Source organism: Trachinotus anak, unplaced genomic scaffold, assembly GCF_046630095.1.
Source record: "Trachinotus anak isolate AG129_WGS33_773 ecotype Australia unplaced genomic scaffold, CSIRO_AGI_Tana_v1 ptg000021l, whole genome shotgun sequence".
Taxonomy (NCBI): domain Eukaryota; kingdom Metazoa; phylum Chordata; class Actinopteri; order Carangiformes; family Carangidae; genus Trachinotus; species Trachinotus anak.
In genome coordinates this window covers 18,097,894-18,119,010 of record NW_027273872.1, presented here as the reverse complement: position 1 = coordinate 18,119,010, position 21,117 = coordinate 18,097,894, and the positions used below count along the sequence as shown (strand labels likewise).

General features: G+C 42.2%; 1 protein-coding gene across 3 annotated transcripts in view; it reads left to right on the top strand.

Moving 5' to 3' along the window:
• Positions 1-21,117, top strand: part of nlgn3a (neuroligin 3a) — a 115,490-nt gene that overhangs the window by 35,826 nt on the left and 58,547 nt on the right. For all 3 annotated transcript variants that reach the window (XM_071457955.1, XM_071457956.1, XM_071457954.1), the window contains one exon: positions 6,986-7,135. In XM_071457955.1, the coding sequence (XP_071314056.1) occupies positions 6,986-7,135 (150 nt within the window). The remainder of the gene's footprint in view (positions 1-6,985; positions 7,136-21,117) is intronic.

The following is a 21,117-nucleotide window of genomic DNA, read 5'->3' as shown; positions in this document are numbered from 1 at the left end:
TACTGTATTTGGCAGGAAAACTGAGATGTCACACTAAATTACCATATCCTTTCACTTATTTGTGTTGAATGTTGGCACAGTGAATGGCAGCATTGCGGCAGATCCTGCATTGAGCTTTAAACCCAGATGAGGCTGGCTGGCTGGCCAAGGTTCTTTCCAGATGTTTAAGGGTTTGTAAAGAAGCTCCTTCTCCTTTGCCAGTGGGCTTGTCTCTTAAAAAAGAAGCCTCATACTGGCCTTGATCACAGAACAGGAAGCGTTGCCATGGCACCACTTTGACACACACAGGTGTTTCCTCATTCAAGCCCAGGGCGAGCTGTCGCAACCGCAGCCAAATTGCCTTCAGTCTTCAGCTTGACTGTGTGTATACGTGCACACACGTATATGTTTGTCTTCCTTCGAGCTAGCCCACATGTGTCAGTGTATGTAGCCCTAAGTCTGTTCAGAATTGCTGACAAGTGCCAATCCCTTTGTCTGGCAAGTCTTTGCATGCGTACACAGTGGCTTGGTCTCCAAGCTGTTGTGCAAGACTAGCCTTACTGAAAATGTGACAAGTCTATTCTTTACTGAGCGCAACTAATGCTATTTACAGAGCATCACCGTAGAAGCACAGTGCGGTCCCAGCAGAATCTCTGCCACTGCACTGTAACTAATGCATGTGTGACAGCGTTGGCCATCAATCCCTAAACATGATCCAGAAGATTTCCATTGTTCTGGTGAATGTGTCTGTTTTGAACTTTCACAGCCTGACATACACAGCCAACGTTCAGGGACGTCCCTCTGTTTTTCTCTAATTCCCCCCCAAGAAGAACTGCTACGTCTGCGAGGGAAAGACTTTCCTCACAGAAAGATGATTGATATAAAAGTAAACTGCACTAACCAGTCCTCATAAGCTGTCTTACATATCAGTGAGCTCACAAATTTCTGTACTATTATTGTAATAATGTATCTCCTTGCCTACACTAAATGCACTACCTGCATTACCAATGAAAAACAAACATTTGTGCTAAAGTTAAAGGTCGAGTAGAATCAGAACACAAGTAGAACTCCCACTCTCTCAGTCTTTAGCTGATTCATCTCTTATCCACATATTCTCATTCAGTTCAGAGAGCGGCTGCCTTGTCTGGTTTCTCTGTCTAACCCCCTCCATCTCTCAGTCTGTTCATCTCAGCATTACCATGCTGTCTCAGTTGGCAGTCTGTCTATCCTGGGCTAATTCCCTTCCTCCCTCCACCATATTTGAGCTGCCTCCCTCCCTGTTGTAACCCTCCAGACACACTCTTAAATTCTAATTCAAATAAGTTTTAGTGGAACAATAAAGGATTTCTCACACTGCCATGGATATGTATGTAACATATGTAACAGAATAGTAATATTTAAATTTACATTAAAAAGGCAGTGGAACAGCCAATAAAAACATTCAACCGAGACGAGGAGATAAGCAAAATGAAATATATAATGAGAATATAATGACCTTTTTATACTGTATATCTCTTTCTGTCCACTGGCTGTCCCTGAGGCTCTCCCTCTTTGCCTTCCTGTCTATTTGTCTCTTCCTGTGTCTCGCTGTCTTTCCCTTTGTGTGTCCACCTGTCTGTCTGAGCAACAGTCAACCCCCTGGCACACAGAAAGTGCATTCAAATTCTATGCAACACTCCCTCCAGCAATGGGAGCGTGTGGGCCAAGTTGCTGTGATTTACATCGGCCCACAATCAAGACTCAATTTTACAGACGCTGTTATTGCACTGTAAAAGGGAGCGCAAGCTTTCAATCACCTACCTGCTGTTGTTAGATAAAGGTGGGCATGTAAATAGAGGAAGTGAAGCTGTGTAGGAGCTAAATCTCCCAGGTGGAACATGGCAACGGCACTGAGCCACTGTGCCCAGTGTTAGGCAGAGAGAGGCAGCCATCCCCACTCCACCTCTAGAGTGTCTCGCGCCACTGCTGCCTCGGCCCTCTTCCACTGATGAAAAATAGATGTGTGTGTGCGTGTCTGTCATTTGGCACTTTGAGACTAGCTCTAATCAGGAGGAATGCTTCCACCCAGCGCGAGTGTGCACACGCTCAGACATGTACACCAACATCCATTAAATCAGTCAAGCATGCACACATGCACACACTTGTACACATAAACAATGTTTGCTTCCAAGCTCTAGAAGCAAGCATTGAAGAGGACAACACACACACACACACACACCCACACACACACACATACCCCCACCCCAGGAGAAGCTCTCCATCGTTGCTGTGCCAGGGAGCAGAGCTGAGCTCCACCTGCCTGGGTATTACCATTAATTCCATTGCAGAGGCCTGACTGGGTCCCCATCCAGCAAAGCCCTCAGCTCAGCTCAGGCAGCCTGGAGAGTGGTGAATCGACAGTGGGGGCAATTCACACACCATTCTCTCCATTCTGCCACTATCCTATTCTCTCTGATGTGGCAGGGATGAGGAAGCATGCCCCTCGAAGCCCATTTATGTAGGGATATTTGGAGTGCTGCCGCTCAGCTTCTTTCCAAGATAAGCATTGCTGTTAATGGCTGATCTACAAGGGCACCATTTGAGACATTTCAGAGGATGGGAGAGTCTGACTGCTCCTGTCATCTTTTTCTTTTCCTTTCTCCTTTACTCTTGAGTGACACGAAATAATTGGCAAGGCAAAAACATGTAAAAACATGCTGCTTGAATGGAACGGGAGTGAAGCTTTGAATTAGCTCACTGAAGCACTGTTGACCCTTTCCCTATGCAATGCGACAGCACATTTGAGGGTTTTTTTTTTTTTTTTAGCTGTGTGGTGTTCTTTAATGTGTTTATTGGTGTGTTTTTCTACAGTATGGTATCAGCTCACACCAAGGACAGCAGTCTTCCCCTAAAGACTAAAGGGTTAGTCCTCCTTTACTCGGGGAGCAAACAGCTTAGGGATGACAGCACCTCTACAGCTTCCTCCTCTCATCCAGGTCCAGGCCGGCTGTAGGAGGTTAAAAGCCTTGAAGGCATCTTCTTTTTGTTTTACTTATCCAGCGTCTATCCCCATCCCTCTTTTCTCTCGATCCTCTTACATATATACACACTGCTCTCTGTCTGCCCTGTTGCCAACATCATATTTAACACACAAACACACACACACACACAGAGGGAGCAAGAAGTCACCTTCACATAAAGGTCATTCCTCCCGTTACATCTACTGTAGCGATGTCAAAATTCATAGTAGAGGCACACACTTCTTTTCCTACACCCAATGGTATGTTCAGATGTTCTTTATAAACATGAAGACGTACTGCAGTTATTCTCATAAATGTCAAGTGTGAACACGGTGGAGGCTGACATACGCCAACTATAAGGTGTGCTTTTCCTGCCCATCCCATCACTCCTGATGATTTTGCAGACTCTGAAAGTCCACTGGCTTAAAATAGCAACTGCTATGGCACAACTTTTTTTTTTTTCTTTCATGGTCCTCCATTCACTGTCTTTGGTGAGTCCAAATAGAACATTTCTTGCCGTGTCCTCCTTCACTTCAGCCTTTTTCCCTCAAAGGCCTAGTCACACACAGTGCTAGTTCATTTAATTCCGTATAAAGGGAATATTAAGCAGCCATTCAATGACATTCACTGGCTTGTACAACGGCACAAGCTGCTGTATAATTCGGTGTAATTACACTCCCTGTTTAGCAAAGAGCTCTCAGATAAACTATATGCAGTTCTCAAATATGAACATGGCCAGTAATGGACTTGTCATGAGTGAACCGTGAAGCTCGGCCTGACAAGAGCACTACAGTAGGGTGCATGTCATGTCCTGCCACATCAGGACATTGTCACCCGTTCCCCTCCCAACCTCAGACCTCACTGATAGCCGCTGACAGCCACCATGTTTCACCAAGTGTTGACATAGTGAATGCCACCGACACTTATCTCCACTCGCCTTTGTCCTGTCCTATACTGTGGAGTGTCAAGGCCGGTTCTTGGGGCGCTTAACGTCAGATATATGACTGACTGTTTTCAGTGGAGTGAGAGGCAAAGGACAAAAAGGTGGAGGTACAGGAGAAAATAATATAGAGGAAGAAGGAAAGAGTCGTCCTAGCCCTCCTGGTGGGTTTCACTTGCAGCAGCAACACTTAAAGGCTCAGCTCAGGCCTGAGTTATGCCTCCCACTGATACTCCAATCAGTCCAGAGCCACAGTGATGCACCTATGAGAGGTTGTGCTCCTCAGGTCCTGCTAAAAATCATGCCCTGTGATGTATTTCTCCCAGCCTTTCTATTTAACTGGAGCGAAGTGCAGCGAAATGAAAACCTTTGATTTATTTATTCATTTATGGGCAATTTTCAATTTATTTTCTCTACTGTGATACAATTATTTGCTGTTTGTAGAGTATGTGCCGGGAGTGTATGAGTGTATGTCACTGTGTAGTAGACGCTGCAAGTTCTCACTTGTCTGGGTGAGAAGAAATTTGTGACAAAATGATGTGCTGCTGTGCATAAATTATGTTTCTGTTCAGCTCACTCTTCATTGCACATCAGCCTCCATCTACATTTCTATCATGCACCATTTTTTTTTCATCTCCAAAACATGAGTTTATTTGTCCTTTTTATTTTCTGCTCATTGTGCATGGAATTCTATTGCAAATATACTTGTATGTGCATTAATGAATATGTCTCTGTTTCTTTTCTAGCACAGGGCTCTGTGCTACATTTTGATGCTATGAACATGTGTGTTGATGTAACGATATGTTTGCCTCGGAGAAGTAGTGAATCAGGAAGCAGCTTTCCGAGGTAGCCACTTAGTCACCTGTTTCGCCAGATTAGTCCGTCCGCAGCAACTGATAAAGCTCTGATCTGATTGGTTAAGAAATCTACTCACCTCATTACCTCCAAGTCATACCATGCTGCAGCCCAGATGTGGATGTATCTAGACAGGATTATTATGTCTCACTGTAATCCAAAGTCCAATTGGGATCAGCTGCATGCATGTTTTCCTCTGACAGAAATCAGTGTCAGTAAGAACTGTATATCACATCTGTGTGACACCTCCCACATCATATCAAGTCAATAAATAGATTAGGACAAGTGGAGCTTCAGTGTCTTGTATTGCTCTCCCAAAGGGATTTAACTGTTGTCATGGAGACACGATGTGAATCAACAAAAGAGGTGACTGATAACATTGACATGACTAATCTCTTTTTCTTATTTCTGCCCCCCCTGTTCCCTCTTCCTCTTTTCCATTCTCTTTGTATCTGTGGCCCATTTGTTTGAGGAGCTTGTAAAGGATATCGTTTTTTGCTGTTTTTTATCCCTTTACCTCCCCACCCCACCCCAACACCCCCCCCCCCTCCTCCCCCCACCACCCCTTTCCCTCTCTGACTGTACCTTTCATGCTTTCTCACCCCATGCATCCCCTCTTCCTCTTGTCTACGATAAGTGTGTGCATAGAGAAGTGTCAGCTATAAATCACATTTCACTGTGTAGCCTTCTCAGATACCAGCAAGATAAAGAAAGCCATAAATAAGGCCACCTCATATACAAGTTATTGCAATGCTTTTAAATGTTAACGGGGCCATGAATAACCAAGGGAGTAATGAAAAAAAAAACAAAAAAAAAAAAAAAAAAAACTGTGAATCAACGCTGAGCTCTGCTATAGGGGTTATGGAAAAACCGTGTCTCTACAAAATGCATTTAAGTAGTTGTCCTCGGTGTTGAGCATGCTAATGTGATGGGGTGCATAACGATGAGCAGTGCCTGCAGATGGATGCAGATTGGGCTGTGCAGGATGTGGTCTGCGATTAGCTGTTCTTGAGGATTTTAAATTTTGGCTCTCAGTCACCATAGCAACCAGAATACAATGCGACCCTTTTAAATCTGAGCCCATTGCTTTCCCTTTTTTTTCTTTCTGTCTTTCTTTTTATGTCTTTATTCCTCTCTTCCCTTTTTATTTCTTCCTTTCTTTCTGTCTTTCTTCCCTCCCTCCTTCCTTCCTGTCTGTCTTTGTGTCTCTCTCCCTCTGTCTTCCTCACTCTTTGCCCTCCCACACCGCCTCTCTCTCTCATTCTCACCATTCTCAGGGCGTAGGGGAAAAAAAGAGAGGCAGGGAGTTGGACAGAGATGGAGGGAAGGCGGGAGAGAAACAGGGAGAGACAGGGGAGAGTCTGTGAGTGAAAGCGATACAAAGTGAGGGAGGGGAAGGCGAGAAGCTACACGGAACGCGGGGGGGAGCAGGAGTGAAAATGAGAGAGAGTTTCTTGTCTTGTCTCCCAGCTCTAGCTAGCCAGTCAGTAATTCAGTCTATTCCTCAGACAGAGGCTTTTTTCTTCCCTCTACCTCTGGATGTGCTTTATCTGGCTGGAGTGTCGCTCCAGCTGGGTATCAAGTCCTAGTTCGGGAATAAAATAAACAACATTTTACCAAAACTGAAGCACAAATTTAACTGCCTGCAATGCCAAGAAAGACAGTACAAATAAATTGTTGCAGAGAGATAGGCCTGTGTATAAAGGAGGCGCATGGTAGCATTATGTAATTAGCCGGTGCGTTTTCCCTATCACTGTCAAGACAGATTAGCCTTCTCCCTGGTTAGGAGATGTGTCAGAGTACCTCTCTCTTTATTCTCTCTAATGGCTTCCTGCGTGTCTATATTGGGAAGTGGGTCTGCCTCCTGGAAGGCAGCACAAACCCAAATAAAACCCTAATAGTTTGGTTTATTTGAGGTAAATGACAAGCAACATTCTCAGCTGAGATGGCCAATTATAATAATAGAGTTGAACTCTGCATCATGAGTGGACATTAATTTGTTTCTCATAGAGCAGATGTGATAGAATATTGCTTCCATTTCCATTAGTAGGCCAGCAGACTGCATCCTTACAGCTGGTATCTGAGAGGTGACCGTCAGCTTGTCTGTTTGTGTCCACCATGTGTTGTATCTGCTGTATCTGAATCTGACCTGACCCTTGATCGGAGTGGGTGGACGACAATGTGAATGTGTTAATGATGGCCGCTCTTGCAGACATACGAGATACTGGTGCCAAGCCCGTGATGGTCTACATCCACGGAGGATCCTACATGGAGGGGACGGGCAACATGATCGATGGGAGCGTCCTGGCCAGCTACGGAAATGTCATCGTTATCACTCTCAACTACCGTGTCGGAGTCCTCGGTAAGCATCTTCCCCTCTCTCTCTTTTTTTTTTTTTTTTTTCCTTCACCTCCTCCTTCAAGGACATTTTTCTGGGGCATCTTTGTAGGGCAGCTAGGTGTAATGAGCACTGCTGATTGCCACATGCACTCCAAATAAGGCAGATGGAAAAACACAGCACTGTAAATACATGGACTGGTTCCTGTGCTCCTTGTTGATGTGGTGCTCGTGTATCAAAATCACAGTAATTGAGTGTGCTGAATGTGGGTTTGTTGTTGTGACTGGGGTTTAGAATAAATTAAGAAATTATTGTAATGAGGTTGGAAAAAATGATGAGATGGGCGTGATGCTGGAGAGATGGAGGAGAGGAGAAGAGTCTGTTAGAGAGAACGAGGGGTTCTCTCTCTGAGTTGCGGTTGGTTGCAGATTGACTCACACAGCTGAATCCTCTTTCAGACACTTGTGTGTGTGTGTGTGTGTGTGTGTGTGTGGGGCGGGGGGGGGGGGGGGGGGGGGGTGGAGAGGCAGCGAAAGAGAGAGAGAGCAAAAGAGAGGGAGAGCGAGCTCCATGGAAACAGCTGCAGCAACACAAAATGGAGTTTGTTAGCACACTACCCAAGCTTTGTACCTTTTCCATCCATCTCTCTGACACAGCCGATTTCCCTCCTCACACATTTTTTTACATTTAGAGTGGTTTTGTACCAACTACAAACCCTTTGAATATAAAATGAAATTCCCAACTTGTTGTTTGCATTTGTTTTCATTCAAATTCAAATCGTTGGTAGCTGTTAACATAAAGGAGACTGCTGGGGTTATTCTGCATATTTCTTACTGTCAAAAAATCCCAATGACAAGACTAAAATCAACAATTTGTGAGTCTGTTTCTCAGTATCTTCAGACTAACCTTCCCTCTCAGTGGCACACAGGCTGAAGGCCACTGGTTCCAACTGAAGACATATTGTGATAAATACATTTTTAATTTGTTTTTGAAAAACAGAAGTAATTTCCTAAAACAGGTACTGTAGTTTTCAGCAAACTTTATATTATATCTATGCTGGTGTTGTTACAGTGTATGAACCAAATGCCTATGTCTAAATGGCAAAAAAGCATTGAATCTTAAATCATTTGTACAGATCTATTTTCAGGTGTGGATTAAAGTGAGCCTATGTAACATTTGTTCAACAGCAGACACTGTGGGCTCAAGTACATAATACTGGTAAAAACTAAAAATTTTGTGTAACAGCAGCACAAGTAGAACGATGTCATAAAGTCAACAAACTGACCCAGTATTGTGAGTTACGGAGCAATACTTATCTAAAGTTTGCTAATGGTCATAACAGAACAAGTAAGACTGCAGCTGCAAAATCCCTGAGTGTTTTAATCATTTTTTTATTAATTAATTTTCTTTCATTCATTTTTTTTTACTGAAAAAAAATGGTTACTTAAAAAAAGAATGTGCTATTTCTTATTTTAAACTATTACAACTATCACATAGTCTCACTTTAACACATATTTGGTGAGCTGTTGAGTATTTAAAGCACCAGGATGGTGTAGATGAAACTACAGTGTCAAAACTAATCATCATGAAGGAACATGTCACTTTGTGGCTTACTGATGCTGTTTTTAAATGTTCTTTACAAAGGAACAAAGGAACAAAGGAGGTCAGTGGCTCAGAGGAATGAGCTGTGTGCTACCCTCAAGGGGTCATTCGATAATTCAGAGAAAATTGTGTCTCTTCTCTTGTTATATATTGGATAGTTTTGCCTCATCACGCAGGTTCAGTTTATTCAAGTGAAACCATTTGAGAGGGGAGAATGTCTCTGCACACAGCTCAGTGTCATTATGCAAATTGTGACGAGGCATCATCTAAAGACATGGCTTTCTTTTAAGGGGTCAAAAGTCAAAAAGATTTGGGACTGCGGAGCTAAGTATATACAGTATAACAGGCTTGAGTGGGTCTTTTTATGGCTTCTGTCGATGGTAAGAACATCACCAGCCTTATCCTTCAAAGAGCAGTCTGCCTCACCTTGCTGCTCAGAGAGCAGGAGGGTGACGGAGGAGTGGTCCTGACTTATCCTCCAGGACATTGAGATGACTAGTGTGGTTGAATCACGGAGGCACTACTACATTCATCCTCAGATTCTCATTTTGATGGAGATGAGAGTGCTACGGCCGATCGATTTTGTCATCAGGATTGCTCGCCTTGAATGCGTTGTGTTTTCCTCTGTCATTTTTGTGGAGTATCATTCTGAGCGTAGTAATCAGCCTTCAGGGTGGTAAGGTGGTTGGCGTGCCGGCAGGGCATGCTGCCTCGTGCTCCTGCAGCTGGTTTAAAGCTGAGCACGTAAGCCTAATACAGATTCATGATCATATTTCTTTCATGGCACTTCAATTATGAGTCAGATGTTTCCTCTCTCGCTGCCACATTTTGCTAAATGTCATTTTTACATGCATGCACACACACCCTCAAACACCACATATGTGTACTCTGAGCATGTGCACGCTCACGCACACGCTAGTGTTCACACACACAAACACACTTTGAGCACAGACAGTGAGGCACAAGCAAAATCAAACCACACACACACACACACTTAAAAACATGCACACACGTACCCACAAATACAGTTCACAAAGCAGCTCTCTTGGTGAGCTCCCCAGCAGCCATTCAGAGAAACGAGCAGAGACGAAGTGATGCATGTAGTAGAGCGATAATGTCCATCGCTGTAGCATGGTCTGATAATCTCCCCGTGGTACGGCTTTAAACTGTTATTACAGACACACTCACATAAACCAAATAAAACCAAAGCCAGAGAGAAATCAGACCATGATGGGCCAATTAACACTAAGCTGTCTGAAGATTTTCAGTCATAAAGTGTGAATTGCAGTCCTCAGAACGTGAGTAATTGTAATTACATGTCTTCATTTTATTTTTGTTTGCGGTTTTTTATTGAATATGGGTGTCGCTAACAGTTTCAGCATTAATCTAGTCTAAACAGCATTAAGTGGAGTAGATTAAGTGTTTGTATTGGACACTGTACATTAGCCACTGCGCTCATCGTTGAAAGCCATACACTTGCAGCGTAATATCAGGTCATCTGACACCAGGATGAGAGAAAATACTCCAGTTTTTCCTCTTCTTCTGTGGCTTCGACTCAAGTGCTGTGCAGCAGGAATCCCTTCATTTAAATAATGAAAAAAAACAACAACTTTAATTCAGATTCATCGCAGGGTGAAGCAGTTTCATGTAGAAATGCAGAATAAATAAATAAATATTAATGAAAAAATGAAAGCCCTTTTAATTAGGCTGCTTAAAGGGATGAGGGAATAATGGAGGCAGAGAGAATTAGACAAGATAATGAGTTTAAAGTGAAAGCAGACAAGGCAACTCAAACTACGCTTTCTGACACTAATATAGCTCTCCCACCGTCCCTGGGCAATCTGAATATGGCATTAATAATGCAGTAAACACCTTTGAAATACACACAACAATCTGAATATTTAACTCATTTCACTGAAACAATAGGCCTAAACCATTAGGCAACAACAGCCCTCACTAACAAATCTGTGCGGGAAGCATTTTTAATGTGGAGAAAGAAAAACATTTTCCCCAGCAAATTTCAACAAATTGGACAGCACCGAACCTCTGTAAATGTCAGTGATGAATGTTTTATTTATCTGATGCATTAATTTCATTTTCGTCATACCACTTTTGCAGTAACACTATTTCCATTTATATGGAGCTTTTCAACATTTCGCTCAAATGGAACAAAATTATTGAAAGATGGTGCTCACTGTGTTATGAAATATAGATTTAGCATTTGTTTGGTGTTTTCCAAAAGACAGCCCGCAGTGGACTTATTCTATATTTCAGCGTGGTTTTATAACATGTGCACAGCAGCTGCAGATCCTACAGAGAAACACAAACTGAGAATACACAGAGAGGAAAGAAGAAATAGACTGAGGAGGAGAAATACTGAAGAAAAAAAAAAGGTAACATGGAGGAGAGTTGTACAAATTCTATTCGGAGACTCTGATGTGTCGAGTCGCAGCCACTCCTGTTCCAATTAAAGAGGAGTCCACTAAGTTTCTAGTGCTGTTCTATCATCCCCCCGCAGCTCTTAGCCCTGCGCTGCTGTAATGGTAATTATTGCTTCAAAGGGTGGACCACAATCCTCCAGAGGCTCCATTTGGAAACTTTCATATGTCAACCTTTCACTATTTAGATGAATGAAAATTCATTTCAGATTTAATCTTTAATTATGTATTGACCGCAGTATGATTATTACCAGATGAGATATAGAGAACACAGTTTCACGCCGTCTGACTGTCCTGTCAGGACTCGCCACGCTCAGGTCAGGGACCCGAGGAGCGGAGTGTGTCTCCCAAAGAGAAACGCCGTTTGGATTGGACAATGTACGTTGTGTGAGGCTCAAAGTGTGTGACTTGTCTGTCCACGTCCATGTGGGGGTGTGTGTGGCCCGTGCCCGTGGTGCGCGTGCATGTGCCTAGTTGCTGCGCCTCTCTAATGATGTGTAATGAGTCCCAGTCAGAGGGGAGTATCTTGTATCACTGCTCTTTACAAATATAATTACTCACTGGCTCTCCAGAGCATGTCAATTTCCCAGTCCATTGGGGGGGGGGACTTAATTACTAGTTTCCAAATGCATTAAAAATTAACAAAGGCTGCTTCTCTTGCCAAAACCCAAGGTGAAGCTCTTCCTCTCAGCCAGCTGCTCCACAAAGGAGAATGGTCAAGTACAGTCTGTACTTGTAGAGAGTTTTCACCTCTGACAGGGTTTATTTGTGACCTTTGATGTCTATCTCCCATATCTCTCTGATCACAGCCATTTTGTAGTGGGACCGCCACCACTGTGGACTGTCACCTCAGTCTGCTGGAGTTATTCAGGCCTTCAAAAGAATAGTTTTAGATCCAATCAAAATAACCTCATCCTACTGTATGAGTGTTTGTGAAAACAGCGCTGAAGCAGCAGCGCGGGTGATTTAGCATTGATTTGTTGAGCTGCCTGAGTTATTCAGGGTACGGTAAGTGACTGCCTTTCTCTGTTATGTACCTCTCCTAAACTAAAGATGGTGACGGTTGGTAATTTAGCCAGGGATTTGGGGAGCGGAGGATATTTCTGGCCGTGTGTCAACAATACTGTACAGCAAAATATCTATCTCTCACACGAGTTTGTATAGTTGTTTTTCACTACAGAATAGATGCTGAGCTCCACTGAGAGCTGAGCAGCACCCAGTCTGCTCATGGCCTCTTGACCTAGACGCTGTTCTCTGCTGGATGCTGGTTAAGTAGCAATACTATAGGCTGTCATGCTTCTCTCTGTGGCCATGTGCTCTGAAAGCATTGGTTACACTTGTCATTTCAAGTGTCTTGACAACTGCAGTGCTCTTCTGGCAGGTCTCCCTTCACGCACAGTGGAACCCTTACACATGGTCCAGAATGCGGTGGTCCATCTGGTCTTCGATCAGCCTAAAAGGGCGCATGTCACTACACTACTCATTGACCTACACTGGCTACCCATGGTCACCCGAATAAAATTCAAGTCAGTAATGTTTGCTTTCAGAGTCACTTCTGGGTCTGCGCCCATCTACTTGAATTCAGTCACACAGGCTTATGCTCCTTCTGGGTTCCTCCAAAGAAAGTCATCTGCTATTGCCATCCTTGCACACAAGGCAATTGCAGTCCACACTGTTCTCATCTGTGGTTCCTCCATGGTGGAACAAGCCACCGAATATGATCAGAGGAGGGTCATCCCTGTCCATCTTCAAGAATCTCTGGCATGATTCATCTCTTCCGAGAGCACCTCCTCTCCCAGCACCTCTAACACCCTAACTAGTACTTACTGTGCACTTTCGGTGCACTTCCTTACCTGATTTCCTTTCACTTATAGAATAGATAGTACTTAGTACTTACAGGTCTCCTACTGCACTTAAACTTTAGCATTGTCCCTCACTTGTAAGTTGCTTTGGATAAAAGCATGAGTAAATGTGAATGTAATGTAATGTCCTGCATCTAAATAAAATCATTTTATTTACACATGGCCACATATACAGCACTGTGCAAAAGTGTTATGCATTTTAGGTGTTTAGATTCTTATCCAGCCACCCTAGCCTATCAACACTGAGAAGTCAGATTGGTCCCAAATTCATTCTGCAGCATGACGATGACTCTGGATACACAGATAGAATCATGAAGAACTGCAGGGGCTCCTGCAACAGATGGTATGACCCCTACAGAGCTTGATCTCAACATCATGGAGTCGGTCCAGAATTACATGAAGAGACAGAGGACACTGAGATCCAAATCTGAATCCAGAGAAAAACTGTGACAAGTTCTCCAAGATGCTTGTAACAACCTACCTGCCAAGTGTAGCAAGGAGAATTGATGCTGTTTAAAGGCAAAGCGTGGTCACACCAAATATTGATGTGCCTTAGGCTTCTTCTATTTATGGCACTTGTACTTGTATGAAGTTAACTGATCAAAAGTACTCATAATCTTTGAAGGCGTCCTCACTTTACTTTTAGTGCACAGTTCCAAATGTGTCCTTGTTGCTCAAATCACAAATCTGATTGCAAGCCATCCTGGTTTTCCCAGACTGCCTGCAAATCTGGATCAACCCTCTTTCAGTCCAGAGGGTGGTGGTAATACACCTGAGAGACACCAGATGTAAAACAGCAGGGGAAGCACGTGACTTCTGCACTGTAGAAATTTAGCTACCAAAGTCAACAGTTAGTGGTAACAGCTAGTTGGCTGACAACTGTTCACAACTACAAACACATAGATTGCACTTATGAAGTACAAGCAACACAAAAGTTTTATTGCCTTCACTGCTCAGTGTGCCCGTATGATCATCAGTGTGGCAAAAAGTATTTACTGATTTTTAATCTTTTTATCTATATATATTGATTTGATTTGATTTGATGGCAATAATACAGTTTTACTCATGTAAAAGTATGTACAAGCATTATATAAAACAATGTGTTAAAAGGGTAAAAGGGATTGTTATTATTATTTTTATTATTACTACTACTGTTAGCTGGCCGCAGCAGAGCTAGTTTTATTTTTTTTTATATTCTATTGGATGGTTTAATTTACTGTATAACAATGCATTATTAACTACAGCTGCCAAATAAATATAGTGAAGTAAAACTATGAAGTAGCATACAATTAAAATATTCATATAAAGTACAAGTAACTCAGATTTGTGCATAAGCACAATAGTTGAGTAAATGTGCATGTACAGGGTCAATGTACTGGGGAAAGACCCCATGTTAGTGTTTTCCACAGAGAACTTACTGATGTACATTAGTTATACTGAAAGATTGCATATACATCTTAAAGAAACAGATAGATTTATAGCTTTTCAACATCTGGCTAGAAAGGCCTCAAACTAATCCCTCTTGAATTCTTCTTGGATGACTTAACACTCAGTGCACAAGACCCATGACGGGGGTAAACGGGGTCCAGGTTGTTACAGCGTATTCGTCTTTGATTGTCGATGGTTTTATTATATTTTTTTCCACCACTCTGATAAAATGATAAGTATGAAAATGATTTTTTTACAACAAGTGCATGTTCAGGATACAGTCTGCCTGGGTGCATCCCATTTGTCACATCGAATGTCTGGGATCACAAAAATCACTCTCACACTTACTACGGAATAAAATTCGACATGACAACCTCCTGTGTGGCGAGGGTGAATCGACTTAAAATAAACCCTTCCTGTAACACGAGCCTCCCTCAGTAAGTGTTCCCAGTCTCAGTCATTTCAGTTATCATCTGATATATGAGCTCGGCGCCGAGCAGAGGAATTCTCAAACAGTAGGTGGAAGAAAAAGCAAAGGCAGAGTGAGTTCTCTGTCTCCTATTATCAGGAGGGGGGGCTGAGATGGATATTTACTTGTTTTCATTGCCATTTGGATGGATTCATCCAAATTAAGCAGTGAACAAAAACATTTATTCATCCTATTAATGTCAGGGAGTGAGGGATTGAAGTAATGGTTTTCATGCTCCAGTCTGCAGCAGCTTGTTGATGCTGCTCTCCTACAAATCACTGCCAGGAAATTAACTCTTAAGCTGCTCTTGCCAGCCACTGCAACAAACGTCTGGCTCTGCGAGACAGGGCCGAGATGGGGTCTATTGTTTCTCAGTGCTCGGCTTTTCACTGTCCCAAGAAGATGTTTCCCTTCTAGCTTAAAACCCTTGAAAAGTATTGATTAAAACCGAAAGGGGATAATGCTGACTAAGACTGAGCCCCTAGAAGTAATGGTTTAATTGATGTCAAATAGCATTTCCACAGCAGGACCTAGAATCGTTCAAGTGTGATGATTTTTAAATATAGCACAGCTCAAATATTTAAAGGTTCTGTGTTATTAACTTTTCATGATTGATTTTAATTATGTTGTTTTGGGAAGCATTTAATGTGCTTGATGATATTTTGTCCCTGTATTTCTTCATTACATTTGAAAAATAAGTTCTCATTTGCAGCCTGGCAGTGGGTTTTGATTGGCATGCAGCACAAGCTCCACCTCATCCAGAGAGTGTGTCATTTCAAATGCTGGAGATTGTCCCTGATTGAGAGAATTTAGTCAGTTGTTAAGCGAGGGGAACCAATCAAGACTAATTGTGTTTTCACACACTGATGGGAAATGTCCAAAATCTGGAACCTCCAACTGGGTTGGTTTTTCAGCATCGTGCTCGTGCAGTATTCTGTTTGGAAATAAAACCCAGACAGACATGAAACAATATCCATAAACTGACAGAGTTAAAGTTATAATCCTGAAAATCTTTAGATACTATGTATGATTTAGCTTTTTTGTTGAACTAACAACCATTCAATGTATTTATATGACATAATTAAATCGGTATATAGAACTTTTCTTTGTCAGTGGCAGCTCAGCCATTTGAATGACCTGCCCACGCGCAAGATTCATAGGAAACAATTCATGCATGTAATCCAGCATTACTGTTTTTAATTTCACCACTATCAGTCTCCCAGTGTGCTGCTCACTCTCCTGCAGTCACATCAGAGCTGTGTTAACTTCCTGCTAATGCAAACCAAACATTTTCTGCTGCCACCGGCTCTCATTAAAAGCAACTAACATGGCAAAACAGGGGGGATGGCTTGTATGTAAAGTGCTCACAAGAAATGTAATGTATTTGTCACTGAGATTAGCGCCGACAGCGATTGTTTATCGAGTGCAGCTGCGTAACAAGACACTTTTGATAGGGGATCAGTTTTAAGTATGGTCAGCTAACATGACAATCTGTGTATTAGATATACTGGGTTTATTTTTCCAAAAACAGCTCCCATCTGAACATTTTGACCTAACAGCTGCGGAGAATTCATTTGTTTTCATTCGGTTTCACTGGCTGCATCTGCTGAGAAATCACAGTTGCTCAATTAGAAAGTGAAATATGGATTCAGCACGGCAGCAGAATTAAAACAGTCTTTTAGTTTACATCTTTTTTTCACCATTGATCCCACACAGTCAAGTGTCAAGATTCTGATTCAGTTTCAAATTTGACGTGGTTCGTCCAACTCCAGTAGTCACAGACACATGCAGCACTTAATTCTTTTTTCTCCAACTTTCAGACTCCGCTTATGTCAATTTAAAATCAGAAATGAATTTTTTAGATACATCCAGTTGGTATGATGTCTTGAATAGCTGGTATATGAAATAGATTGTTACTTCAAGTCCAACCACCTGCTCAGAGTCATCATAACAGTTGTATTAAGGTGTTCTACACTGAATGAGCAACAGATTTCCCCTTCTCCGTCGTGACTTGAACTCAGATTGCTGATGTATTGTTAATGAGAATTTGCCCTTCTTTTTCATCTTACAGCAAATGGAAACAGGAACAAAGCTCATTATCTTTCATAAGCATGACATTTCAGAAAACTGTGACATTAAGAAATCAATTTCTACGGTACAGTAGTGCTTTTCACTTTGCAAAACAAGATTTGCTATAGCACTGCCCTGAGATGAAAACATGTTTAGATGATCGCAGTACTTTCACAAAAACAGTAAATATGCATTACAAAGACATCAAAGAGCTAACCTGACAATTGCTTTCATCTGGTCGAGGGGTCCTCTGCAGCGTCTCATGTAAAAATGGAACACTTCACCTAAAGATGGCAATATGAAGTGCACAGATGGAACAGTGGTTCACTGAAGGAAAATGTCAACCTTGTGTCACTGTTTGTGGTTGAGATGCTTTATTGCTGAATGTTTGACCTTTACTGTTAGTGATGGAAGATGTGTTTCTTCTCTGCATTATTTTTTTATTCAGTCTATAAAGGCACACAAAATCTAGAGTTTTCCAGGCAGAGATCTGAGTGGCTCCACAAAGACAGAGGGCTAATATTTGCCAAGCAGCTATCTTGCTCGCAATGGCATGCCATGGACGAGAGATGGCATTTCCAATTCCACCTCAGCACAATCCGACCTAATACTGATTCAGGGCTGGAGCTGCATTTTCCATGCGATCCACTGGCTGCCAAAACCTTTATTTATTTATTTTTTTTCATATTTTCAAGTGGTGCTTAAATTGAGTGTATTTGAGTGTGAGACTCAAATAAAGTATCCAACAGGCGATTCATAATGCAGTGCATGCACAGTGGCAGGTGTTGCCAATGCAGTGATTAAGCTGCTCTTTCACCTTTGGTTTTTGTGGCAGAGGCTGTTAACTTGCACAAATAGATGTTGCGGAGTTTTGTGTGAATCCCTGGCTGGCCTTCGCTGCTGCTTTCAGAGCCAGATGCCCTTTTAATAGCCACACCAGTAAAACCCAAAATACATTCACACCAACGGGGGCTTTTGTCTAACCTTATACTTTTAGTTGTGTGTGGACTGGTTTATTGCCCTACGACCACAAAATGACCTTGGTTTCTCAAGGATATAAACTGAAAGTCCCGTCAACCTCTAATGTGTCATTGCATAAGACATCAGCCATATAACATCACAACTGTGGAACATGTAGCTGTTATAACTGATGTGTTATCGTTGTCCCCATTGGTCATATTCACTATGTAACTGAATTAAGGTTTCTGCACATATCTGAAAAGTTCTACAAGCAAATAGAAGAGTAAATGGATTAAAACTGTGGCACTAAGTAATGCAAAATCATTAGCATTACCAAACTACGGTACATTAAGGGGCACTAAAGGCCACAGAAAAAAACAAAACAATGCAGTCTTGGTAATGGGAACTGCAAATTAATGTTTCGTTTCTCCACTGAGATATTGACACAAGGACCAAAAATCAATTAAATGAAAACAGTACATATCACTGTACGAAGTCTTAGAACAAATATCACTCTCAGAAGATGGCATGGACAAGATATATTTTATACCCGAAGGTGAATATTTGTATTTCAGAGACTTTTATAACTTTAGTCTATTCCCATCTCGTACTGGGCTTCTTGTTTATGGTGCCTGAAAGATCTATCTGTGGTGATTCATTGCTTGAATGCTTTGTTTTGCTTTATGCTCTGTTCTAGGAGGGAGTAAGGGGCTCCTAATGGCAGCACAGCTTTTCTTCTTAGTGCATTTGTCCTTGAGGGATTTTTAAACTTCACAACCAAAAAACACACAGGCGCTTCTTCTTCCTCAGGGCAAAATACATACAGGTAACAGCCTTATTGAACGGAAACCAGCATGTACACTTTCCAGATGAGCCCAGTGAGGCATGTTTGATCACTTAGAGAAGAGAAAAAAAAAAGTTTGTGAATCTAAAACTGCCTCCTTTCCAGTGTTTTACTCCTTCTCCAGCAGCCTTGTGAAGGGTAGGCTGGGGGAGGATTAGAGCACAGGTACAGCCACAGGGAGGACGGAGGTTAAGATTTGTCCATCATGAGGTGTGTCCTGAGACAGAAATGATGTGTGTAAGAAGATATATATTGGCCAGGCAGGTAGAGGTACTTGCTTCTTGTCTTGTAGAGGCATTAATCATAGCAGCGGCCAAGCCTAACCGCCAAGGTCAGCAGTCCTCGCATGTGTGGGAGGCACTCTCCACAGCTGCCACCACAAAGTGCTGCTGCAGAGGGGCTAACACAGGCGGGAGGAAGGAGTCTGACGAGGGTGAGGAGCAGGATGTTGAATTGACAAGGTGAATGTAGGAGGGGAAGAATGGGGAGGAGAATACGGTTGGATTAGTGACGACCTCGGGGGCGTGGTTGGTAAAGAGTGGCGCTTGAGGTGGTAGTGAAGGGGATTGCTAAGCAAAAGTAGGTGGACATTTTTAGAATAATGGATTAAAGTGGGCAGCACAGCAAGGGGTGCAGTAGTGGGTGGAAATGCACCAATCAGAGGGAGGAAGGTTTGGAGGGACGGCATGTGAGCAAGGTCTGGTCACAATGCTTTTAATCACACCTCTCAAGTAGGAGTTTAGTTTTACATATAGGTATTATATAAATAGGACAGAAACGAGAGTTATGCCTGTTCAGGAAGAATCGTGACTGCTTGGAGCTTCGAGAAAGATGCCAGATGATAAAGGTGCTGTTAATTTAGCAGAATACAGAATCAGATATCCACTGCATTGTTCATACTTAAAACGAAGTACCCACAGATGGGCAATAGTAGGCAAATAGGTGGCAATATATTCATGACAGGTTAAATTACACATTGAGCAAGTACCTACCAATCTTTTCTCATATGAGAGCTAATACTGTAGGCTCATATGAACGTGTCGTAACTCCAACGAGGTCTATCAAACCTGTGGGAGGGCATTTCAACTCAACCACTATGAGGAAAATGCAATAATTTTCAGCTGGGGTGTGAAACAGAGGTGCAATATATCTTTACATTCAGTAGTGAAAGGAGCCATGGCTGCAGTCCAACTGAGTCCAACTTCATCTCCCTCACTATTTAGGAGCCCTGATTGGTATAAAATTGATCCAAGTGGGATTTTACACCATCTCCTTTGCCTGTCCTTTCTTTTCAACCCCATGAAGGAGGAGATACTCTGGAGGGAAATGTAGAGAATTAGAACACACTGGAAGGGCTTTGTTGTAGTAAGCCAGTGTACAAGGAATTCTGCGGGCACTACCTTTGCCTGACTGCCTCCTGCTTATGCAACTTTTGCAGTCATTTCAGGTGAGGGAAAGTGGGTGTAGTCTTTACTCTGCACCTGACCATAGGCATTGCAATGTTATGTGCCTCACCACTTTTTCTTTTCTGTGGAAAAAGTGGTTAGAAACAGCAAAAATTACAAATATGAGCATTTTGATGACCTGGCATCCTACTGTAAGGACACTTAATTGTCAAGTTAAGGTAAGGGAAAGATTGTTGTTACAGCTGGTACATTATGATCGAGGTATGGTTACCTTTTGGCAAAATTACTTGGTTAAGTTTGGGGAAAGATAGTACCCATGGTTAAAAGAGGCCAATATTAACTACTGATAAGTGACAGGATGTGAACTGTGGAGTCCAGTGTTAAAGTCACATGTTTTGGGGTCCAACCATCCACCTTCATCTAAGACTTATATCTGGAATATAACATCACAGTATTTCTACTTTTGTTATTGATAGAGATTACTTGCATGTCACAAGAAGTCATTTCAATCATTTGACGATGATTTTTTTAAGGTTAGGACTGGCCCTTTAGATGTAGCTACACCTATAGTCTCTATGGCTCAGAGGTCAGTGTGTAAAATTATGAGGGGGATGATGGCGACTGAGGGGATAATATAAAAAAAAAAAATAAATCACAGACTGTGATACACAGCAATCCTTCGGGTACAATTCAGAATCACCATATGAAAAGGACCATAATAAAACATGTAAAACATGTATTTTGTTCTATATTCCCACTTATTGTAATTTCCTCCACTTGAGAATTACAGGGTGAATGTACAATTTACCACATTACCACTGCACAAGGCAGTTAATATAGAGTTAGAGTTCAGTCAATTTAACAAAGAAAATCTACTGCCACAGTAAGAAGGCTGGTTGAACTGGCCACAGTTCAACCAACTGGCCA